Here is a 27702-nt window from a genome sequence, read left to right as displayed (position 1 = left end):
TACAAAAATACAAAATACAAAATACAAAATACAAAATACAAAAATACAAAAATACAAAAATACAAAAATACAAAAAAATACAAAAATACAAAAATACAAAATACAAAATACAAAATACAAAAATACAAAAATACAAAAATACAAAAATACAAAAATACAAAATACAAAATACAAAATACAAAAATACAAAAATACAAAATACAAAAATACAAAATACAAAAATACAAAATACAAAATACAAAAATACAAAAATACAAAAATACAAAATACAAAATACAAAAATACAAAATACAAAAATACAAAATACAAAAATACAAAAATACAAAAATACAAAATACAAAATACAAAAATACAAAAATACAAAATACAAAAATACAAAAATACAAAATACAAAAATACAAAAATACAAAAATACAAAATACAAAAATACAAAAATACAAAATACAAAAATACAAAATACAAAATACAAAAATACAAAAATACAAAAATACAAAATACAAAATACAAAATACAAAAATACAAAAATACAAAATACAAAATACAAAAATACAAAATACAAAATACAAAAATACAAAAATACAAAAATACAAAAATACAAAAATACAAAAATACAAAAATACAAAAATACAAAATACAAAAATACAAAATACAAAAATACAAAAATACAAAAATACAAAAATACAAAAATACAAAAATACAAAATACAAAATACAAAAATACAAAATACAAAAATACAAAAATACAAAATACAAAATAATAAAAACAAAAATACAAAAATACAAAAATACAAAAATACAAAAATACAAAAATACAAAATACAAAAATACAAAATACAAAAATACAAAAATACAAAAATACAAAAATACAAAATACAAAAATACAAAAATACAAAAATACAAAAATACAAAAATACAAAAATACAAAAATACAAAAATACAAAATACAAAAATACAAAAATACAAAAATACAAAAATACAAAAATACAAAATACAAAACAAAAATACAAAATACAAAAATACAAAATACAAAAATACAAAAATACAAAAATACAAAAATACAAAAATACAAAAATACAAAAATACAAAAATACAAAAACAAAATACAAAAATACAAAATACAAAAATACAAAAATACAAAAATACAAAAATACAAAATACAAAATACAAAATACAAAAATACAAAAATACAAAAATACAAAATACAAAAATACAAAATACAAAAATACAAAATACAAAATACAAAATACAAAAATACAAAAATACAAAAATACAAAAATACAAAAATACAAAAATACAAAAATACAAAATACAAAAATACAAAAATACAAAATACAAAAATACAAAAATACAAAAATACAAAATACAAAAATACAAAATACAAAAATACAAAAATACAAAATACAAAAATACAAAAATACAAAAAATACAAAAATACAAAAATACAAAAATACAAAAAATACAAAATACAAAATACAAAAATACAAAAATACAAAATACAAAAATACAAAAATACAAAAATACAAAAATACAAAATACAAAAATACAAAAATACAAAATACAAAAATACAAAATACAAAAATACAAAAATACAAAAATACAAAATACAAAATACAAAAATACAAAATACAAAATACAAAAATACAAAAATACAAAATACAAAAATACAAAAATACAAAATACAAAAATACAAAATACAAAAATACAAAATACAAAAATACAAAAATACAAAAATACAAAATACAAAAATACAAAAATACAAAAATACAAAAATACAAAATACAAAAATACAAAATACAAAATACAAAAATACAAAATACAAAAATACAAAAATACAAAAATACAAAAATACAAAAATACAAAATACAAAATACAAAAATACAAAAATACAAAAATACAAAAATACAAAAATACAAAAATACAAAAATACAAAAATACAAAAATACAAAATACAAAAATACAAAAATACAAAAATACAAAATACAAAATACAAAAATACAAAATATAAAAAATACAAAAATACAAAAATACAAAAATACAAAAATACAAAATACAAAATACAAAAATACAAAATACAAAAATACAAAAATACAAAAATACAAAAATACAAAAATACAAAATACAAAATACAAAAATACAAAAATACAAAAATACAAAAATACAAAAATACAAAATACAAAATACAAAATACAAAAATACAAAATACAAAATACAAAAATACAAAAATACAAAAATACAAAATACAAAAATACAAAATACAAAAATACAAAAATACAAAATACAAAATACAAAAATACAAAAATACAAAATACAAAATACAAAAATACAAAAATACAAAAATACAAAATACAAAAATACAAAAATACAAAATACAAAAAAAATACAAAATACAAAATACAAAATACAAAAATACAAAAATACAAAAATACAAAATACAAAAATACAAAATACAAATACAAAATACAAAAATACAAAAATACAAAAATACAAAAATACAAAATACAAAAATACAAAATAAAATACAAAATACAAAAATACAAAATACAAAAATACAAAATACAAAATACAAAATACAAAAATACAAAAATACAAAATACAAAAATACAAAATACAAAAATACAAAAATACAAAAATACAAAATACAAAAATACAAAAATACAAAAATACAAAAATACAAAATACAAAAATACAAAAATACAAAAATACAAAATACAAAAATACAAAAATACAAAATACAAAAAAATACAAAAATACAAAATACAAAAATACAAAAATACAAAAATACAAAATACAAAAATACAAAAAAAAATACAAAAAAAAAATACAAAAATACAAAAATACAAAATACAAAATACAAAAATACAAAAATACAAAAATACAAAATACAAAATACAAAATACAAAATACAAAATACAAAAATACAAAATACAAAAATACAAAAATACAAAATACAAAAATACAAAATACAAAATACAAAATACAAAATACAAAAAATACAAAATACAAAATACAAAAATACAAAATACAAAAATACAAAAATACAAAATACAAAAATACAAAATACAAAAATACAAAAATACAAAAATACAAAAATACAAAATACAAAAATACAAAATACAAAATACAAAAATACAAAATACAAAAATACAAAATACAAAAATACAAAAATACAAAAATACAAAAATACAAAATACAAAATACAAAAATACAAAAATACAAAATACAAAAATACAAAAATACAAAAATACAAAAATACAAAAATACAAAAATACAAAAATACAAAATAAAAAATACAAAATACAAAATACAAAAATACAAAATACAAAAATACAAAATACAAAAATACACAAAAAAAAACACAAAAATACAAAAATACAAAAATACAAAAATACAAAATACAAAAATACAAAATACAAAAATACAAAATACAAAAATACAAAAATACAAAAATACAAAAATACAAAAATACAAAAATACAAAAATACAAAATACAAAATACAAAATACAAAAATACAAAATACAAAATACAAAAATACAAAAATACAAAAATACAAAAATACAAAAATACAAAATACAAAATACAAAATACAAAATACAAAAATACAAAAATACAAAATACAAAAATACAAAAATACAAAATACAAAAATACAAAATAAAAATACAAAAATACAAAAATACAAAAATACAAAAATACAAAAATACAAAATACAAAAATACAAAAATACAAAATACAAAAATACAAAATACAAAATACAAAAATACAAAAATACAAAAATACAAAAATACAAAATACAAAAATACAAAAATACAAAATACAAAAATACAAAATACAAAAATACAAAAATACAAAATACAAAATACAAAAATACAAAATACAAAAATACAAAAATACAAAAATACAAAATACAAAATACAAAATACAAAATACAAAATACAAAATACAAAAATACAAAATACAAAAATACAAAATACAAAATACAAAATACAAAATACAAAAATACAAAATACAAAATACAAAAATACAAAATACAAAAATACAAAATACAAAAATACAAAATACAAAAACACAAAATACAAAAATACAAAAATACAAAAATACAAAATACAAAATACAAAAATACAAAAATACAAAAAACAAAAATACAAAATACAAAAATACAAAAATACAAAATACAAAAATACAAAAAAATACAAAATACAAAATACAAAAATACAAAATACAAAAATACAAAAATACAAAAACACAAAATACAAAAATACAAAATACAAAATACAAAATACAAAATACAAAATACAAAAATACAAAAATACAAAAATACAAAATACAAAAATACAAAAATACAAAAATACAAAAATACAAAATACAAAATACAAAATACAAAAATACAAAAATACAAAAATACAAAATACAAAAATACAAAAATACAAAAATACAAAAATACAAAAATACAAAATAAAAATACAAAAATACAAAAATACAAAAATACAAAAATACAAAATACAAAAATACAAAATACAAAATACAAAAATACAAAAATACAAAAATAAAAAATACAAAAATACAAAAATACAAAAATACAAAATACAAAAATACAAAAATACAAAATACAAAATACAAAAATACAAAAATACAAAAATACAAAATACAAAACACAAAAATACAAAATACAAAAAATACAAAAATACAAAAATACAAAATACAAAAATACAAAAATACAAAAATACAAAAATACAAAAATACAAAATACAAAATACAAAAATACAAAAATACAAAATACAAAAATACAAAAATACAAAAATAAAAATACAAAAATACAAAAATACAAAATACAAAAATACAAAATACAAAATACAAAATACAAAATAAAAATACAAAATACAAAATACAAAAATACAAAATACAAAAATACAAAATACAAAAATACAAAAATACAAAAATACAAAAATACAAAATACAAAAATACAAAATACAAAATACAAAAATACAAAAATACAAAAATACAAAAATACAAAATACAAAAATACAAAAATACAAAATACAAAAATACAAAAATACAAAAATACAAAAATACAAAAATACAAAAATACAAAATACAAAAATACAAAAATACAAAAATACAAAAATACAAAAATACAAAAATACAAAATACAAAAATACAAAATACAAAAATACAAAAATACAAAATACAAAAATACAAAATACAAAAATACAAAATACAAAAATACAAAAATACAAAATACAAAAATACAAAATACAAAAATACAAAAATACAAAAATACAAAAATACAAAAATACAAAATACAAAAATACAAAAATACAAAATACAAAATACAAAATACAAAATACAAAATACAAAATACAAAAATACAAAATACAAAATACAAAAATACAAAAATACAAAATACAAAAATACAAAAATACAAAAATACAAAAATACAAAAATACAAAAATACAAAAATACAAAATACAAAAATACAAAAATACAAAATACAAAAATACAAAAATACAAAAATACAAAATACAAAAATACAAAAATACAAAAATACAAAATACAAAATACAAAAATACAAAAATACAAAAATACAAAAATACAAAAATACAAAAATACAAAATACAAAATACAAAAATACAAAAATACAAAAATACAAAATACAAAAACAAAATACAAAAATACAAAAATACAAAAATACAAAATACAAAATACAAAAATACAAAAATACAAAATACAAAAATACAAAAATACAAAAATACAAAAATACAAAATACAAAAATACAAAAATACAAAATACAAAAATACAAAAATACAAAAATACAAAATACAAAAATACAAAATACAAAATACAAAATACAAAATACAAAAATACAAAATACAAAAATACAAAAATACAAAAACACAAAATACAAAAATACAAAAATACAAAAATACAAAATACAAAAATACAAAAATACAAAATACAAAAATACAAAAATACAAAAATACAAAAATACAAAATACAAAAATACAAAAATACAAAATACAAAATACAAAAATACAAAATACAAAAATACAAAATACAAAAATACAAAATACAAAATACAAAAATACAAAAATACAAAAATACAAAATACAAAAATACAAAAATACAAAATACAAAATACAAAATACAAAATACAAAAATACAAAAATACAAAAATACAAAATACAAAATACAAAATACAAAAATACAAAAATACAAAAATACAAAATACAAAATACAAAAATACAAAATACAAAAATACAAAAATACAAAAATACAAAAATACAAAAATACAAAAATACAAAATACAAAAATACAAAAATACAAAATACAAAAATACAAAAATACAAAAATACAAAAATACAAAATACAAAAATACAAAAATACAAAATACAAAAATACAAAAATACAAAATACAAAATACAAAAACAAAATACAAAATACAAAATACAAAATACAAAAATACAAAAATACAAAAATACAAAATACAAAAATACAAAAATACAAAATACAAAATACAAAATACAAAAATACAAAAATACAAAAATACAAAATACAAAATACAAAAATACAAAATACAAAAATACAAAAATACAAAAATACAAAATACAAAAATACAAAAATACAAAAATACAAAAATACAAAAATACAAAATACAAAATACAAAATACAAAAATACAAAAATACAAAAATACAAAATACAAAAATACAAAATACAAAAATACAAAATACAAAAATACAAAAATACAAAAATACAAAAATACAAAAATACAAAAATACAAAAATACAAAAATACAAAAATACAAAATACAAAAATACAAAATACAAAAATACAAAAATACAAAAATACAAAATACAAAATACAAAAATACAAAAATACAAAAATACAAAAATACAAAAATACAAAAATACAAAATACAAAAATACAAAAATACAAAATACAAAAATACAAAAATACAAAAATACAAAATACAAAAATACAAAAATACAAAAATACAAAAATACAAAAATACAAAAATACAAAATACAAAATACAAAAATACAAAATACAAAATACAAAAATACAAAATACAAAAATACAAAAATACAAAATACAAAAATACAAAAATACAAAAATACAAAAATACAAAAATACAAAATACAAAAATACAAAAATACAAAATACAAAAATACAAAAATACAAAATACAAAAATACAAAAATACAAAAATACAAAAATACAAAAATACAAAAATACAAAATACAAAAATACAAAAATACAAAAATACAAAATACAAAAATACAAAATACAAAAATACAAAAATACAAAAATACAAAAATACAAAAATACAAAAATACAAAAATACAAAAATACAAAAATACAAAAATACAAAAATACAAAAATACAAAAATACAAAAATACAAAAATACAAAAATACAAAAATACAAAAATACAAAAATACAAAAATACAAAAATACAAACTTTTCAACTAATAAGACACATTTTTATTCATCATTGATCCACTATCGATGCAAATCATATCGGCAAGACCTACTCTGGCTGATGATGCAAGAAGAAAACCGTTGAAGGCGTGTATGTTTTTTGTTTGCAGATTCCGCTGAACTTGAACTTGTTTACCAACAGTCGCCGGCGGTCGGGGTCCCACAGTCAGTGCCAGTGGTCTGTATAACCATAACATTCTGGAGGCGTCGACGATGACGAACTCTTCCCCCCACCTCATTCCAATCTATGATATAATATCAGGGTTGATAGTTGCGGTGGTGGTGGTACCCATTAGGTTAGCCTTCCCTCAAACCAACTATTGAAGCCCGATTCGTACTGTGTATTTTAAAAAGAGAAAATTCAGAAAAAAAAGTCCAGGAAGCCACAGCCGGTTTGCGTGCCGAACTACATTACCCGCGATTGTATGTCAGTAATGGAAACCGGACGGGGAAGTTTGCATTCTACCACCCCTCTCAGCGCCCATCCCTTCCAACTGCTCTGGTTGGTGGAAAATCGCATTTTTCCTTGCCCCGAATGCGGGTCAGCTGGGCGGAATCGATTTTTCCCTGGCGCTCTTTCCAACCCACGATGGATCAATGTTGTGAAATGAAGGTCGACGAGGAATCCGTGTCTCGAATGTCGATGCATTTGGCCCACGTGGTAGGAAAGTGCATTTTTTTGTTGATTTTTTTCTGGGGAATAATTTATTGGTGGTCATTTTTTTGTTTTTAAACTTTGAATGGTGAAATGACCATTTTTGTTTCAGGAGACTTTTAATTTTAAAGTTTCATTTATGTCGTCTAAAAATATGCAGAATTTTTAGCAATTACTGAGACTGAGACGTTGAAAAAAAGTGGCAGCTGTGAAACTTTTTCATCTGATTAAGAAAAGCATGAAGAATCAACTTAAAAATCATAAATATAATTACTTTTAACAAAAACAATAGTAAAACTGAGAATATGTTCAGCGACCCATTTTCTAATAAATCATATCTTTAATTGTAAACAAGCTATTCATTCTACTCACATTGAATGTCAACAATATCATAAAATATTGAAAAATAGATTGGTGATAAGAGACCAAAATCTCTCGTTACAACAAAGTTTTCATTTTCTAGAAAGTGATTTTGTTGCCGTTCAATTACTATCTATAAGTTTAGCGATTTAGATTTTTATGAAAAAATATGGTCTCACTAAACTTCCTTCAACTACTCTCCACATCCATTTGTGGTCAAATAATCGCATAAAGCTTTCGGTTTATTAAACGACTTTCCCCGGAATTACGACCTCAAACACGCTCGAGAGTGCCATAATCTAACCAGAAGGTAAACACACGACCAAATATCAAATCCCAAATCGAACACAACCCCTATACAGTCATGCCAGGCAAAACCATGTTCACACACAGTGCATGAAAATGGGTCTGGGTTGGCAAGCAATTTAATGAATTTATGATGCGGTCTGATGCAGGAAAATTGTTTCACTCTGCCAACCTTCATCAGCGACGAATCCATACCTGGGGATCGTTCCAGTATGACGTAACACAAAATTAAATGAGTAACGAAATTAAAGTATACATTTTTAAATTATTTTTTGTAATTTTGGTGTGCTACGTGATTTCTGAAAGGCCCCTTTTCTCACTCTCTAGGAAGATACCGCTGTGAATGAGTTGGTTTTTTAGATTTCTAAATTAAAATTCACGACTTGCATGCCCGGCAGTCGTTTCTGCTAAACTGTTGATTTTAATTTTGAAATTGTTGATTCTGCTCAAGTTATTTTGTGAGTCTTTAAAAGCTTTAATTTTTAATTATAAATTACAAAAATTTCAAAGCGCATTTTTCTTCCTAGAAAACATCCATCTAAAATGGTGCATGCATTTATTTTTAGCGGGTCCACTCATCCGGAAACTCTTCGCCCATGGTGCTGTCTCTAGTAGTACTGTGAATTTAGTTAGAATAAAGGCAATTTATGCGGTGGACGCGGTGCTCTCAAACTTGATCTTGAGAGCAGCTTCACTGTCGACAGGGAATGCTTGTCGAACCGTGGAAAGTAAGGGTGTATCTAAAGCGTCCAATTTCCCGGGAAATCCCGGTAAATTTGAAATTTATCAAAAATTATTCTGATCCTGGCTCTGAATAATATTTTGCAACAAACTTTTATAGAGTAGCGATCATAAATAGTTAAAACAAGTTAAAAAACATTCAACACCAAGAAAGTATATATTTCAAAATTTATAAGAATCTTTTAATTCGTTCAAATAATCAAAAAATAATTAATTTTTTTTTTAAATAAAAAGTAGGTGTTATTTTTTAATAACAGTGTTTGGACAGTGAGTTAACCAAAAAAATGCTTATAAATGTGTGATAAATTATAAAAAAGAAAATAGATAAATTAGTTGAAATGAGAAAAAAATCATGCTGAAAATATGTTTTTCGTGGCAAATATTTTTTCCAGAACAAATCTTATTGGTTTGAGGTCATGAATAATAATCATTGTAATTACCTTAAAAATCTGCTTTTTACTTGAAATACCGTTTTATGCAATCACATTTTTTAATTATTTGTAGCTAGTTTTTGGAAATATCTTTGCTTTTTTTCGGGCACCTTTTTTTAAAATACGAAGTAGTTTTTTAATGTTTTTAAATAAATAATTCAGCCTAGTAAATGATTTCGGTTAAAAGAACTTTAAAAAAAATAGCTTTTCAGTAGTTTCATACATAAACCTCTTAAACTCTTAACTGGCACTTTTAATCAAATTAAGTTCTTCATACACAACCCTCTTTCAGACATAAAATGATATCAATTTAATTTTTTATCCAATAAGGTCAAAAAACAAAAACGTGAAAAAAACTCAACTATGATTTTGACGATACAACAACAATTTTCGTTCAAAAAGCTTACTATTTTTTTTTTAAATTTATTTATTTAATTTTCGTAAAGTTTGAAAAATATATATTCTCAGTTGTGAACGTTTTAGAAATTTATACAGCAATTCCCCACGAAAACAGCATGGAAAAAACAAAAGTGCTCGGATCGGGCTCAAAATTTTTCTGGGGGTTCCCTGGCCGAAATAATTAGACCCGTATTTTTTTGTTTGGCCATTAGGGTGACCTACGCCGTGTTAGGGTGGTCTGAAAAATTGCCATTTTCGTCGATTTTCGCAAAAACCACTTTTTTTGAAAAATCATAACTTCTCGCCATTTTAACCGATTTCAATTGTCTTATACGCAAATGAAAGGTGATAAGTTGACCTTTCAAAGAAAAATAGTAACAAGTTTCAAAAATCTAGCCTAACATATGAAAAGGGCGTATGAAACTTTAAAATGCCGTTTTGACGGTGTCTGGACCAAAGAGCCTATGTCTGGAAATATTTTTATCGGATTCCCCGGACATTTTTACATGACATACTAAAAAATTGGAGGAGTTCATTAACAGGATTCCGAGATATGATTTTTTGAAAATAAAATCCGTGTTTTCTGACGCGCCGCGCGCAAAAACCGGAGAATGACGAAATTTGCAAAAAAATCAACTTTTTTCATTAAAACTGCGATAACTTTAAAATTTCAGCGATGACCTATACATGTCTGGGTACCAAAATTTTCGTCATTGAAAGACGCAACTTTGAAATTTGAAAGTGTCCAAAACTGTCGCAGTTCAATTTTTAAAAGAAAATAGAGCAATATTCCAGCCCAAAGCAGGATTTTTTTGGTACTTTTTTGTCGACCCTCTTCGATTTCGATAAAACTTTGTAGACATGTTATCCTAGGCTTTTATAAGCTACTTTTGTGCCAGTTTCACTCGAAAATGACATTCGAGAAGGGCGTAAAGGACGTATTAGACTATGACTATAACTATGACAAAGCAGACAGACTGCCAAACTGTCAATAAATGCGAGTTTGTTTGTTTGCTTGCCGTAGCCTAGTTCGTCCTTAAGTGCTTTAAATATTGTTTGTATTTCGTAATTTGAATATTGCTGTAGCTCGAAAGTGGTCAAATGCAAACTTATAGGAAATTTGACGGGATTTATAAAATAAAAACACTGAAGGAAAAATACGCGCTAATTGCATGAGATTTTTTGATTTTTGAGTTTAAAAGTAAAATTTGAAGGTGAACCCACGGTTTTTTTTGCAAAACACATTTTTGCACACATGCAAACGCAATTTTTGAACGTGAAATATCACTATGCCTAGAATTTATTTACAAGTCTCTACTTAGATAATATGAATTTTTATTACTTAGATGTTAGCTAGCTAAAACTGTAGTTTTGCAAGAAACCTGAATACACCCTACTGAACAAAAATACCTTCAGTGCAGCAAGTGTCAATCTGATCTAATCAGTCTAACCAGCCAGCAGCGACAGCACTACCTAGTCACACAGAGCGATATAGGCTGTTCGAATAAACGTTGAATCAATTACCTCGATGATTGACAATGCAATGGTCAGTGCCGGTATGTAGTGTCAACGACTAGCGCCCACCAATTGCAGCTGATCATCGTGTAACAAATGTGAGTATGTGCGAAATGTGTTACACAAATTGAAGTGCCTAATGGCGGCACGTGCTTGAATGGAAAAGAGTTTTCTAATTCGAATTAAAAATAATATTAAAAAATAAGTATTTTAGACTTAAAAAAAAACTACCGCGAACAAAAATGCAAATTTCATTTAAACACATCGTAAATATCACAAGGGAAACAAAACAGCATAACTGGCAACAAGGTCGTTTGGAGAGTTTCCTACCCGGGGAAAAAAGGTCGCCCAGCATGGCACCAAGAATCCAAGTGGGAAAGCCCGTAATTGGAAATAATAGACCTTTAATCCCGGAGAATCTTGGTCGTTTGCGCCGGAGTCCCTGCCCACCCGAGGACACTGAAAATTATGCAAACTAGACTAATGTGCACCGCCCATTCAGGTGGATAATTGCCAATTGATTCCGGGGACGTGTTTTGGAAAATTGATTTTCTCCCGTTTTTTTTTGCTCGGCTGTGTTTACATTTAACGATAAAATCGCGTTAACACCTGAAATAATTTATGATGTTAACCCGCGAGCTGCGGTCATTAAAGCTGGCTGGTTAACCCTCGCGTGCCACACTTTAATAGATCCCTAATTGCTCACATTAAACACACTGAAATCCTAGGTCAAGTTCCGCATGGCACCCACGAGGGCTATTTTCAGGCGCTTATGGCGCCACTGAGCTCGAATCAGCTTTATTTTTTTACTTTTCATTCATCACTCTCCGTACGGTTTCACCCGGTTGTCAACGGGCATGAATGGTGGTCGTGAGTGACTGTGATTCACGTCGGCTCAGTGTCACCGCAAATTCTACATGTATCTAGTAATAGTAGAGTGCAACTAACTAGCTTGGCAATGCACCATAATCACAAGACTCGTTGATATCATTGAAGTGCTCGAGCAGAAATGTTTGAGCATTTGATAACAGAGCTTGTTATTCGTTTCTTGAATAACATGGTCAAAAGTCTAACAAAATTTGTTAAAGTCAATCGTTCAATGTAATCAAATTTCTTTAAAACAGTCTTGTCTAGCCATATTAATAATTTTTGTTGCGTTAAGCATCCTTTTAACAAATTGTGTTACTTTTCACACACCCTTCGACTCGGGCCCCTCCAATTTAATCTTTGCTCTTTTGTCGATGCACTTTTGTATCACGATCCAACTTTGTGCACCAAGTGTAAACAATGAGTGGGTGTAGTTTGGTCGCGCACTCACACTCACAAAACTGCACCAAATTGCAACTAAAAAGTGAACTCTTCTGCCAACTTTTGCGAAGTTTGCCAAAGTGTGCGAGAATCGATGCCGCCGGTTTTCAGCGGAATAAACAAATTCAAAATCAATGTTTACCGCGCTCGATACTGTTGAAGTTATTTTGCTGCGTGTACACGTGTGTGTGTGACCGTTTGCACGTGTATATTTGTTTACCAACACACACCTACACACACACGCTCAAAGTTACTGGCTGACGGCGGTTTTGCTGTTGGAAGCAGAACACATTTTGCGATTCACGTGCTGCCCAACCGTTAGGAATGGATCATGTGAAGCTCGCACTATAATCAAGTTAATGTCAGGGTGATCGTATCGGGCGAGGTAGGGGTGTTCTCTCTATGTCGACATCAGCTGATCTTGGCGAGTTCAGTTGGAACTGTTGGAATAATAATTTGTCGGTTTTCAAGTACAGAGCGGATTTTCTAATTTAAATGAATTTTAATTTAAAAGGTACTCAAACGTCAAAATGAGTTGTCAAATTGAAGTTTTTCTGTAATAATAATTTATGATTCTAAAAAATCTAGTCTATTATATTGAAGTGGCACAAATACACAAAAGACTATAATTTAAGCTAAAAATTATATTTTTTTAGCATTTTTACTTTTTAAACCGCTGTTTTTAATAAAAACATGAAAATGATCATATTTTATGTAAAATTATTAGGAAAATCATATCCCGCGAGTTTGACATTTAGATCAAGACTCAACAAAAAAAAAAAAAACGGGACTTTTACACATAAAAAACAAAAAGGCTCATGGAAGTGGCGTGTATTTTTCTTTCAGTGTATTTTTATCAGAAGATCCACCAAATTTCCTACAGGTTTGTCGACGACCAATTTTTGATACGATGCCGTTAGAGTTACAGGAATGTCTAAGTTACGACAAACAACAATATTTTTTAAAAAAAAACCTCCTCAAATTTTACTGGTTACTAGCTCAATATCTGGGTGCCGAATAGTTGTCCGCAAAGCGACCTCAATTTAGAACTGGAACCAATTTACTGTTTGAAAAATGATACCAAGAAGTGGCAAGTATTGTAATCGACCTATGATTTATTTTTTCAGGAATAAAAAAGTCGAGGGCGTCGAGCTTTTGAGGTATTCGAAGTCATCAAATTTTTAGAAGAGGGTTGGAATCGAGATTGGCATAATTTGTCGCTTACATTTAAATAAGCGCTATGTCTCACGCAAAACCTATGTTTATGAGGTTTTTTGAAATGTTAGCGACGAATTATCAATAGCTATGAATGGCACCAGCTAAAAAATATTGAACAAACTTACTCCGATATTATCACTGCGCTTCTATGATACAAAGTCACGGATTTTCCATTCGGTTGCTCTTTAGATTCATAAAATTCCACCCACTTCTGAAGCAAATGTTCGTCACGTGGAAAACAAAGATTGACTGTTTTGGACGCTCATCATTTAGTTTACGAACAAAAAAAGCGCAAAGCACTTAATTTTTCAGCGAAAACTGTAAAATCAACAGATCCAAAATGTTTCAAAACAAGTCACTTCAGCAGCAAAGAATATGTCACGCTTGAGCTTGAACATAGCCTTCTACTTTGTTTATGTTTACAGCTGTAGTGCAGTTGTATTTGTGAAGAGCAGTAGGGATCATTCGGAAATCACGTTACGCATTCTGTCTTTTCAGCACCCAGCTCAATATACACAAAAATTGCTTATATTTGCCCAGGATTACACATCTATGAAGTTTCATTAATACCGGAGGAGGTCGAGCTATCTTGTCGCACGTGGATTTGGAGCCAAATTGAGTTCAGAACGTCATTTCGCGCAGCTCTCAATGCCTCACCTTTTGACAGTCACAGATCTCCAAAATTCGATTTAAATTCTGAGATATTCAATAGAAACTGATAAAACTTTGTGCATCGTTGTCACAAAGAAATTTCAATCTTTTCGTGCTATCTTGACACACGCGCTGTAAGTGCAACAACTGGCCAATGAGATTTTAGGTCACAACGCGTTTGACACACGTAAACTCGAGACACCGACAATTAAATTCAACTAAACTTGGGGACAACTTATAGAATAAAACTAACTTAATCCACCTATGTGGTTGGGGCCTTCCTCACTCATTACCAGCAATGGCTGTACACAAATTTCATCTATTTTTTAGATCCAGAATAAAAAAGTACATGAATATAATATATACATGGTGGATCCGGACATAGTTTACATACGTCTAAGTGAGATCCGGCTTCCAAAAAGTACATCAATATCACTTAAGTGGCCATATCTCGCGGCAGGGTTGCCAGATCGTCAATGTTTTGGGCTCGTTGGAAAGGTCTTTTGATAACCTAACCAACGATGGGTTGGATGAATTTTACATAAAGGTCCCTTTGACACCAACTTTCTAGCTCATCACCGTTTCAGGCTGCAAATTTTTGAAAAAAACCTCTTTTTTTCGCATGTTCAAAAAGAAAAGGGGTCATACCGCCCCTCCGTCACGAGATAGAGTTGCGTTGGAGAATTTGAACGGTGTGCGTCGCGGTCCTCGCGCAGGATTTTCATTGCCGTTTTCGTCTTTGTTGTCCCCCCGATTGTGTGTGTATTTCGATCCGGGCGGTTTCGGGATGTTTGACAGTTGCGTTGGAGAATTTTAACGGTGCGGTTTCGCGTTTTCGCATTTTAGTTGGTTTTATCTTTCCACAGCCGGCTGTCTAAGATTAAATCATTTATGCTAAACTCAACACCAAATAACCGGGAATAGTCTCATCCGCATACTCCGACTGTTTGCCTTGAGAATGCATAATACATCACACCATTAAACAAAATTTATTGATTATTGGGTCGCATCATCATCCTCTATGTTGAATCCTGGCCATTATCCTTACCCACTAACAAAATCCCAAGTAGAAGTAGTTTTCCGGCACACGCGGGGGTGTGGATATCGTATAGAACCCACCCTTGGTAGCAGCCTGTGCTAACTAACATTCCCGTCCCATTCCCTCGAGATCTACAAACTGACATGGCGGGCGCCGTTGGTGGCCAACGACTGTTTCCTATTCGCACCGGCTCTAGTTTTGATGATCGTGATGTTTTATCTTTTCAGCGCATTCATGCATGCTGTTGATAAGGGAAACATCATTTGATCGTTGAAGCGTGTGACTGGTTGTGCTGATGGGGTATTATGGTCCTGTTCAGCAACGGAGAAGGACAACCATGGGTGGTCTCTCATGCTCATGCTCATGCTCATGCTCTAACCAACGATGGGTTGGATGGTGGATCCGGACATAGTTTACATACATTTAAGTGAGATCCGGCTTCCAAAAAGTACATAATATCACTTAAGTGGCCATATCTCGCGGCAGGGTTGCCAGATCGTCAATGTTTTGGGCTCGTTGGAAAGGTCTTTTGATAACCTAACCAACGATGGGTCGGATGGTGGATCCGGACATAGTTTACATACGTCTAAGTGAGATCCGGCTTCCAAAAAGTACATCAATACCACTTAAGTGGCCATATCTCGCGGCAGGGTTGCCAGATCGTCAATGTTTTGGGCTCGTTGGAAAGGTCTTTTAATAACCTAACCAACGATGGGTCGGATGATGGACCCGGACATAGTTTACATACATTTAAGTGAGATCCGGATATAAGTGAAAACACATTTTTATACATAACTTTTGAACTACTTATCGAAACTTCAATCTGTATAAAACTCGATCTATGGGACCCTAAACCAAGTCGAATGCATCAGGTTTGAGTCAAATCGGTTCAGCCAGTGCCGAGAAACATGAGCTAGTTTGTTGGTCACATACATACATACACACACACATACACACAGACATTTGTTCAGTTTTCGATTCTGAGTCGATATGTATACATGAAGGTGGGTCTACGACGTTTTTATACAAAGTTCATTTTTAGAGCAGGATTATAGCCTTACCTCAGTGAGGAAGGCAAAAAGCCAAACAAAACGTGTTTGTTATTGTTTACATTGCGAGCTCTTGTTTTGCCTTCCTCACTGAGGTAAGGCTATAATCCTGCTCTAAAAATGAACTTCGTATGAAAACGTCGTAGACCCACCTTCATGTATACATATCGACTCAGAATCGAAAACTGAACAAATGTCTGTGTGTATGTGTGTGTGTATGTGTGTGTGTATGTATGTATGTGACCAACAAACTAGCTCATGTTTCTCGGCACTGACTGAACCGATTTGACCTGAACTTGTTGCATTCTACTTGGTTTAATGTCCCATAGATCGAGTTTTATACAGATTGAAGTTTCGATAAGTAGTTCAAAAGTTATGTATAAAAATGTGTTTTCACATATATTTGAATCTCACTTAACTGTATGTAAACTATGTCCGGGTCCATCATCCAACCCATCGTTGGTTAGGTTATCAAAAGACCTTTCCAACGTGTCCAAAACATTGAAGATCTGGCAACCCTGTCTCGAGATATGGCCACTTAAGTGATATTGATATACTTTTTTGAAGCCGGATCTCACTTAAATGTATGTAAACTATATCCGGGTCCATCATCTGACCCATCAATGGTTAGATTATCAAAAGACCTTTCCAACGAGTCTAAAACATTGAAGATCTGGCAACCCTGTCTCGAGATATGGTCCCTTAAGTGATATTGATGTACTTTTTTGAAGCCGGATCTCACTTAACTATGTCCGGATCCACCATCCGACCAATTGTTGGTTAGGTTATCAAAAGACCTTTCCAACGAGTCCAAAACTTTGAAGATCTGGCAACCCTGTCTCGAGTTATGGCCACTTAAGTGATATTGATGTACTTTTTTGAAGCCGGATCTCATTTAAATGTATGTATACTATGTCCGGGTCCATCATCTGACCCATCGTTGGTTAGGTTATCTAAAGACCTTTCCAACGAGTGCAAAAAATTGAAGATCTGGCAACCCTGTCTCGAGATATGGCCACTTAAGTGATATTGATGTACTTTTTTGAAGCCGGATCTCACTTAATTGTATGTAAACTTTGTCCGGATCCATCATCCAACCCATGGTTGGTTAGGTTATTAAAAGACATTTCCAACGAGCCCAAAACATTGAAGATCTGGCAACCCTGTCTCGAGATATGGTCCCTTAAGTGATATTGATGTACTTTTTTGAAGCCGGATCTCACTTAACTATGTCCGGATCCACCATCCGACCAATTGTTGGTTAGGTTATCAAAAGACCTTTCCAACGAGTCCAAAACTTTGAAGATCTGGCAACCCTGTCTCGAGTTATGGCCACTTAAGTGATATTGATGTACTTTTTTGAAGCCGGATCTCATTTAAATGTATGTATACTATGTCCGGGTCCATCATCTGACCCATCGTTGGTTAGGTTATCTAAAGACCTTTCCAACGAGTGCAAAAAATTGAAGATCTGGCAACCCTGTCTCGAGATATGGCCACTTAAGTGATATTGATGTACTTTTTTGAAGCCGGATCTCACTTAATTGTATGTAAACTTTGTCCGGATCCATCATCCAACCCATGGTTGGTTAGGTTATTAAAAGACATTTCCAACGAGCCCAAAACATTGAAGATCTGGCAACCCTGTCTCGAGATATGGCCACTTAAGTGATATCGATGTACTTTTTGGAAGCCGGATCTAAAAAATAGATGAAACTTGTGTACAGCCACTGTTGTGAGGAAGGTTCCAACCACATAGGTGGATTAAGTTAGTTTTTATTAATTAAAGTGCGTTTTTTCGGAACGTTAAAAAGCGACGTGCGACAAAAGAGCAAGACAGCGTCGACATGTCAAACGAAAAGTTTCAAACTGCAGAAAGTTTAGTATGTTTTTGTATTTTTTCTGGGCAACCTAGCGATATCAGATTGATACTTCTTACACATGAAGAGTGACAATAATGCAGGGAGTATTTCGGGGATTGGTGAAAATCTCAGGAATGAAATCGATTTATTGAGATCTATGAATGTCAAAAGGGGAGGCATCCAAAGATGCACAAAGTGACGTTCTTAAAGTCGCACGACTTTGAACTGTGAAGAAATTTGACCCTTTACCGGATTCCCCAACGAATACAGAAAATCATGGCACCTTTTGGATCAGATTACATTGTCTGTACTGTTTTCTTCCTTTTTTCAAATTAACCAGCAAATCCACCATCGTAAAATGTAAACTTTTACAGCCTGGTGCAAACGTGAGCAACAATGTAACATCCTCGCTTGCAGGTTATGCCGTAGGGGAGTGTTGTTGTTGTTGTTCTACTTTGCCGACACACTGCTGTCACGAGGGAGAAGAAACTGTCCATTAGGTCAATTGATGGTTTAGAAATTCATTGTTTTAATTAGGAACGGCCCTACCGTGCTGGGAGGACGTAAATTTTACAAGAGCTGTGTGAGCAGTTTGGTCGGATGAGTGACAGTTTGGATGGGCTTTTTCCAAAACAATGGAAGTAGGCCAGCACTTTGTGAAGGTTGGTGGGTTTGAGTTTCGTTACCGTCAACGGTACAGGGATGAATCCACTTATTAATATTTTTTTTTAAATTTCGATGAAAATAGAATTCAATGAAAAGCTTTAAGCCTTTTATAATTATTATATGAAGCTTAAAAACGCATACTTGTTCCATGTCCCTAGTGACAACAAAAGCTGAAAGCCCCAGTTGGACGTAGCCATGACAACCGTATTCACAAAGGGCCGCAGTAGGTCACTGTGATGTGGTTTTTGGCCGACCACATTCGAACTAACAAACCCCATCATCAAAATTTACGATACCAAACTGTTTGCTACTGGCGGTTTGTTGGAAAACTTGTACCTGCTCTGCAAATCCCAAACTTCCTCGGCCAAGGTCGATCCCAACTAGTTTTCCCCATTTTCCTCCATACCTGGTGCATGCTCAAAATAAAGGTAAGTCAGTGTTCATAAAACGCAAGCCATAACTCACCGCGGACGTCGTGCAGTTATTTGCATTTTGCACGAAGACCCGGCCATCATCCATCTAGCAATCGCTGGAAATTGGTTCCGCTGCCTGGGTAACGCAACGCACCGCTCATTGATCAACGTCAATGTGAACTACGATTCAGTGCACCGCGATTCAGCAGCTCTGTACGCTCAACACAGTTCAATCAGTTTCAATTACCAGTCAATCGCAAATTTATTGAACTGAAATGTTTTTCGCGCCTTGGACGCGGAGGGGCGATCAATTCTAATAGACGCACGGTAGAGAGGGGTTCAAAGTGCAACCTTTTTTTTCAAAAAGTACAACTGCGAACTTGACCAAGACACGGTCGGTTGCGCACATTTTTCTAGTTACTTCCAAGTGTGCAAGGTGTACCCCGCCCCAAAAGAATTGGGTCAAGTTGGTAAACCCTAGAAATTTAAGTTTCGGCAATTTGACATCTACCAGAGGACATCACTTGAAGTCGACTCTTGTGTCGGCTGGCATAGTGCGGTTGATGCAGCATGTCCAAAAAGGCTGGTTCAAATTTGACAGCTTTGTGACCTGCGGATTTTTTTTGTTGAAGACTGCGAAGCAATTTGACGTAATCAAGGAATCAAGGGTTCAATTTTTCTCAACTTTAATATTTCTCATAAAATTACTTTTCTTTTTGAGTAAAGACTCATTCTACCCCAGTTCAAATTGCCCCACTTATCTCAAGTAGCTATAACTTGTGGGTTAGGTCCAATCGGTTTGGGGTCTTCGACAAAGTTGCTCCGTGTTTAAAAATCGCCAAATTCTGAACCAGTCTACCATCTAAGCTAACAAACCAATAATCTTCTGTGAAAACTCACTCTCCATGCCGAATATGAATGATGTTTGTGTATATTTTATGGCTGCCTGAGCTAATTCTTTACGACCAAGATCCGCCGCACCGTACTGCTAGCTCAGCCAAGACTCGTGTGCGAATGAAAAAACTTGTGAAAATACATCACAAGTACTCCTACCTGGGCAGCGTTCCCAAGAATATGATTTTCACGAAACCCCACTTCAAGCCTCTCAAACTATTCTTATTTCTGCACCACAGCAGCAGCAGCAGTGGTGTTTTATATATAGCAGCGGCGTGGAACTTCAGGTTGGCTTTTGTTAGACGTTCTCGTCATCTTGAGACGAAAGTGGAAAAGTCCAGTAGGTACAGGCACAGAAAACGGTTCTTCCCACTTACACACACTGGAGAGGAGCTGGGCGCTGATTGGACCGGCGGCAAATTTTCATAACGAGCCACAATATTGTGCACCTTTACGATAACTATGGGAATGTGGCTGCCATTGTCAGGAAAGTAACGAGAGGGATATTTTAATCAAGAAATATGGGTTGGTAATATATTTTTACTCAATGGATTCGTCCTACTTGTTGAATTGGATTTTTGGTTTGAAGAATTGTATTATTAAATTATTCGGATGCCTTTTATGTTTTCTACAAGCATATAAAATTTAACTCATATATGAGTTATTTTCACACAGGTTCCTGCAGATTTGATAAAGTGGTATTCTGATTTTTTTTTTTAAATCGAAAACATATTCCCATAAGTTAATGAAAAGTTTGCCGCAAAGGAGTATTAAAACACAGACAGGAAAATTGTTCAAATTTTGTTATGACAAGTTTGTGAACATAATTGCCCGCAATGGAATACCTACTCTATATTTTCATTTCGTTGAGTTTTAAGTGAATTTCAGACGTGCTCGAGAAAATTCTATTCGATCATGAAAGGATTCACTTAAATGGTTAAATTTAGTGAATTTATTAACATTGTGTTTATAACATACTGTTTAGAAAAAAAGTTACATTTTCAAAAAATATCCAGTTTATTAATTTTTAAATTTTTCACTTAAAGCTTGATTCTCAAAATATGTATTTTTGATTTTCGTTTTTTTTGCAGTGTTTTATGGGACTCAAAAAGGCATCTTTTCAGCCATAGTACATAATGGTGAAAAATCTAGTTCCAAAGACGAGATTTTTTGAAAAATAAAAATAATTATGAAATATCAACCGTTTTCCAAAAATACGCAAAATATATTTGAAAAAAATGAAAATTCTAACCTAAGAATGACTGTAACTTCAAAACAATGCAATTTATGTAAAATTCGTAAAATTACTTCAGATTGCAAATTTGACTTAGCTTTAAAAAAAAAGATTTTTTGATCGCATTTTGAAAATAAAAAAAGAATAACAATCGTATTGAAACCATGCATTATGTCTTTTTTTCTGAATAGTCCCAATAATTATCTTCAACTTTGTCGAAGACACCAAATCGATCATAAAATTCCAAATTAAAAATTTGCAAAAAATAGATAACTACGCAGCATATAAAATAATTCAAATGCTGAATTTATCTCGAGAAAAGATTTTCTGATCAATATTTTTTGTTATTGAGAATGTTGCAATTTTTCAAACAATACAGTTGTAACAAAAAAAAAAAAAACTTATTCTAAGAGTTTACACTCAAAATTGCAATCAAAATATCTATTCCATAAACACATTCTATACACTGACACTGAGCTTCAAAATATAGTTTCTTGAAGGATTTAAATAAATGAAAACACAAAAAAAATTGCTGATGGTCAGATTTACAAAGTACATAAATCTTAAAATTACGAACCACAAATTACGAATGTTTTGGAGGGAGGGGGGTCCTGAGATATGTTAGATTCGTGTAAAATTATTTAACTTTGAAAGGACACATCGTACAAGGGGGAGGTGGGGTCTGAAGTTTTACAGAAAATGCTACGTCATTTGTGGATGGCGCCTAACAAGACATTTTTCAAGATTTTAATTTATAGTTGCGTTGGAAATGATAGAGGTGTTCGAAATATTTGTTATCTCCTTAAGAATCAAAATACGATTTTTTTTTAATTCAGAAGACGTCTGCTATGTGCCGAGGGCCTCGTGGCGCAGTGGTTAGCGGCTTCGGCTGCCGATTCCTAAGTTGCTATGGGGCGCGGGTCCTCCTGGCCTTCTATCGGATGGGGAAGTAAAACGTCGGTCCATTTGCACATAACCTCCGGACGCCTAGAAATGAGCAGAAACTTGCAACAGTGCCCACAAAAGACCCGGGGATCGTTAAAGTGGATTGCTTTGCTTTCTGCTATGTATTATAATTTTTTTTTTCAAACAAACCATTTTTTTTCTAAAATTCACAATACAGCGCTATACGCGTACGACACTTTTTCAGAAGAGAATTACTGTGGTGTAAAATGTATTTTTTCAAAATTATTCAATATATTTTTTAAATCTAAAAGGCATCTCCAAAATGTTCAAATTCTGGATTGTTATTTTTATTTTTATAAATATTTTTTAATTCAAGTTTAACAGTTTCAACTGTTTTATTATACGATTTGTTCTTATAGTGTGATCTACAAAATTAGCTTGTTGGTTCTTTTTTTATCTTGGATTTATATTAGAAATATATTGAAAAGTTCGCCCTTATTATCAGAAAATCTATTATTTTCATCTTGTAACAAATCGAAAAATTGCTATATTTTTGCTAATTCTTAAAACTTTGCCTGTTAAAAAATGATGAAGCCTTTCCCTCGTAATGTGAGTATCCTTAAAGTTTTCAAGCCAATTACTCCACCATTAGTGCGAAAAATCGACAGTGATTCCCAAAACCCGGTCCAAATGTTGGGCCGTAAATTTACAATTTCCCAAATGAATAAATTACTTCCCTTGCCAGACCTCAAGGCCGAATCGTCGAACATCAATTTATCACTCACCCAAAGGTGGCCGGTCGATCAGTGGCAGACGCCCCGAGGAGGGTGACGACGACTTGATAAATCGTTACAAAACACAAGGCGGCGCCACCACCACGTGGACGAGAGACCTGATTTTCCGGAATTTTCCCGGCCACCGGCCATGGTGTGACAAGTTGGCACCTTTCGGGGGTTGTTTTTCTGTCTCTCCAAAGTTTTTGGTCCATTTTAAACGGTTCATGGTGGACCGTGGACGGAATTTGGAGTGTTAGTCAGTGGGAAGACACTGAAACAAGGGTTCAGTTTGAATTTAAGAGATTTATTTTTTAAATATAAATTTCACAAAAGTTTAGTGAATTTAATTAATGGAGACAATATATTTGAGTGTAAGGTAAAAACTAATTGATAATTTATTATTTAGAATTTTATGATTTACAATTTATACGCTTGTTTTTTTTTTAACATTTAACTGAACTCAAGAAATGAATATTGAATTTTCCATCTGCATTTTTTCTCACGGGCCCACAGCAGTGGCTTAATTTGATTTTCAGCACATATTTCCCCAAATCAATTTCCAACTTACACCCACCCATCCTTACCGTCGCACGTAGCAATGTTCGCACACGTGGCCATATCTTTTACTGATTCTGCTGCCGATGGTTGACCGAAGAGTTCGCTTGAAACGGTGCCAGAACCAGTGGAATTTTTCGTGCCCTGGGTCGAGGGAAATTTTATGCACGGAAAGTTGAAATATATGTTAAAAATTATATTTATTTGTTCACATTTAAAATCGCAATATTTTTTCCAATATCTTATCTTTTTTATGAAAATTTAAAATTTTCTGTGTCAGTATTTTTTAACATTTTTTTGGGGCCGATTGGCCATTTCGCAAGTTGATTGGCACCCGACCAACGCTGGGCGCGTTCGAGCTAATTCAGTTTTTCCGGGGAGAGTTTTCAAATTAATTTGCACCACATCGCCGCGTATTTCGTTGAAATGTACGCTGAATTATCATCGTTGGTGGCTGCTTGCAGAAAATTCCTCCAAATTCGTTGAGTAATTTGAGCAGGAATTTTAATTAACACAAATTGCTACAGCTTCCGGAGTAAACAATGATAAGGTGTATGGTATAAACGGTACAATTAGTGGTGAGTAAAAATTGTTTTGCCCAAAATAACTTCTTTTTTGAAAACAACAGTCAGTTTGTATTCTCAACAGTAAAATGCACAAAAAAAAATCACAAAACTACTTCAAATACAGTAAAATAATTTCTATGGTTCTTGTACTACTCTTCTCTTCCCGGGTAACTCACCTCCGCCGTTCTGCTGGCACAGGTACGGAAACCGCCAGATGTTGCCCAACCCGACGGAATATCCGATAATACTGAGGAAAAACTGCATCTTGCCGGACCAGGCCGCCCGGTCTGGATCGCCGTCGGGGAGGCCAGCTCCCTCCCGGGACCCCACCGAGCTGCGATCCGGCGGGGACAGCATTATGGTTACACCGTGCGTTCCGTCGCCGCGGGCCCTCGTGTTAAGCGGGGCCATCTCGTGGCCGTTGTTCCGGGGACCGCCGACGCCACCGGTTCCGTCCGCCTTGGTGGCCATCGTCGTGGGCGTTGCCAGCGCGTTAGCACTAGTGCCGTAGGGCCGGTTCGTGTCCGAGGGGCAGTGCTGCCAGTGGGTGCGGATCCGGTCTTGACCTAACGGACCTTGGTGACGGTGGTGGTTGCGGTAAGGGATCCGTTGTGTACCACGAGGTTGTCACGGGACCGCCTTTGGGCTCCAATGTCACGGTTGTTCCTGGAAAGAATATGGAAAACATAAAATTAATTAAATAAAACCATAAAATTTATAGTTATTTTGTTCTTAATTTACAAAACTCAATATTCCCTGTTTCAAATCAACTTCAATAAAATTTGTTTGCATTGTCTGGTATGGGATAAGCTATTGACGCTAGACACTGTTCAAATAGAACTTCTCCCGCGTCCAAAGATGCAGATGTTTTAAATTTCGATACGAATTCAATAACAAGAAACGTTTATCTCAAGTGACTTGGCCGTGGTGAAAAACAGTCTCTATAAAAGCTTTCCAATAGCTGTGAATCTTAATCAGTATCGTTTGTGGTTCAGACTAATCTAAACCAAACAAAAAGATGAAGTTGTTGCTTATCTTCGCTGCACTGCTGGCACTGGCATTCGGGACATCTCTACCCAAGCCCAAGGATGTACCCAACACTTTGAATCGTATGCTAGGCACTAATGCTGGTAGCCAACTGCCCCCGGTCCCGCAGATTAGTCGTCGTTACTGGTGAAGAGTCGAAGCTAAAGAAATTGTGTTTTCTTACTAAAAAAAAATAAAATTTCTGTAAAATTTTGTTTTTTTTTTTAATGATGTTTTATTCATTCGAAAAGTACATTCTACCAAGTCTTGGATAACATTTTGTTAAAAGTATATTTTTTTACCCTTGGGGAAAACTTAAGTTCTTAACTAAATTACTTTATAAAATATCAATTTTATGAAGCCGGAGAAAAATTATTTATTTCAAAGTTAAAAAAGTTTTGTAGACAAGCTTAAACCGAATTTCCACGGATATCAAATTTCCATGTGTTTTAATCTAACCTAACTAGCAAAACAGTTTTAAAATCCATACATTTGGTACTGTACGTTAATAAACTATTATTTGATGATAGTTTTCAAAAGTTTGCACTAGTTTTGAACGATGTTGTTTTTGATCGTTTTTCAATTCAAACCCTATTTCTTCAAATTTAGATTATTTTTACATTCATCCCCTTCAATTTTTCCAGCTCTAGTATTAAAACAACTCTATTTTGTTTTTTTAAAGAGTTGTAGAAATAAATTAGGGAATGCAGGAGATGGCTATCAGTACGTTTTGAAAATCATTTTGATTTAAAATTCCTAATCAAAAATTTTGAAAGAGAAGATTTATAGAATATATAGTTTACGAAATTCACGCAAGCGCTCTTCATTGTTTTTGCATAAGTTCAGTCAAACAAATGTGCATAAATTTTTGACAGCAAAAATGCAAAAAAAATAATTCAAAAATCGACTTTTTAGAAACGATTTTCTGATCAGTTTTGCATCTTTGTGAGTCAAATTGTAAGTATTCATGGTAAGAATTCTAGAAAAACAAGTTTACAAAAAGTAATTCTGTTTTTTTTACATGCGCTAAATAAACAATTTTTGATTTTTAGTCACTCAAAATTAATTTGACAGTTAAGAGATTAGTTGAGAGAAAATTGAAATAACAAGCCATGGTCTCAACATTTGAATGCAAAAAGTGATTTAAAGTACATTTTTCACCTGCCCAGTTGTTCTGCAATCATTAGTTTTCAAAATATCCAAGTATTAAAGAGATTTTTTTTCGCCGAAAAAAAACTTTCTGCGGTGCTTTACATTGGAATTCACAAAAATTGAAAATATTTTTGATCGATCCCATGCCCCTTGGTTTTTCCAACCGATTTTGAAGAAGGGGGTGGGAGGGCGACATAAACTTTGCGGCGGCCTTAGTATTGAAAAACATTTTCATTATTATTATAATTCTATAATAAAATGATGAATTTATTCGGTTATTTGTTGTGTTGTGTTGATGTGTTTGTTGAATTTTGAAATATTAGTTTATGCAACAAGTGGCAAAAAGAAAAAAATTTCAGCACGAGTCGTGCATTTATCCAACGAGGTTTACCGAGTTGGATAAATACGACGAGTGCTGAAAAAATCAAGTTTTGCAACGAGTTGCTTATAACATTTTTTGCAATTCAGTAAAACGCTTCTTGAATGGAATTTTATGTCAAACATT

General features: G+C 31.0%; 1 protein-coding gene across 12 annotated transcripts in view; it reads right to left on the bottom strand.

Moving 5' to 3' along the window:
• Positions 1-27702, bottom strand: part of LOC6032336 (sodium-dependent neutral amino acid transporter B(0)AT3) — a 72570-nt gene that overhangs the window by 25102 nt on the left and 19766 nt on the right. For all 12 annotated transcript variants that reach the window (XM_038251780.1, XM_038251772.1, XM_038251783.1 and 9 more), the window contains exon 3: positions 25196-25685. In XM_038251780.1, the coding sequence (XP_038107708.1) occupies positions 25196-25490 (295 nt within the window). In that variant the 5' untranslated portion in view covers positions 25491-25685. The remainder of the gene's footprint in view (positions 1-25195; positions 25686-27702) is intronic.

This window comes from Culex quinquefasciatus, chromosome 2 (assembly GCF_015732765.1).
Source record: "Culex quinquefasciatus strain JHB chromosome 2, VPISU_Cqui_1.0_pri_paternal, whole genome shotgun sequence".
Taxonomy (NCBI): domain Eukaryota; kingdom Metazoa; phylum Arthropoda; class Insecta; order Diptera; family Culicidae; genus Culex; species Culex quinquefasciatus.
This window is presented reverse-complemented; position numbering and strand designations above follow the sequence as displayed.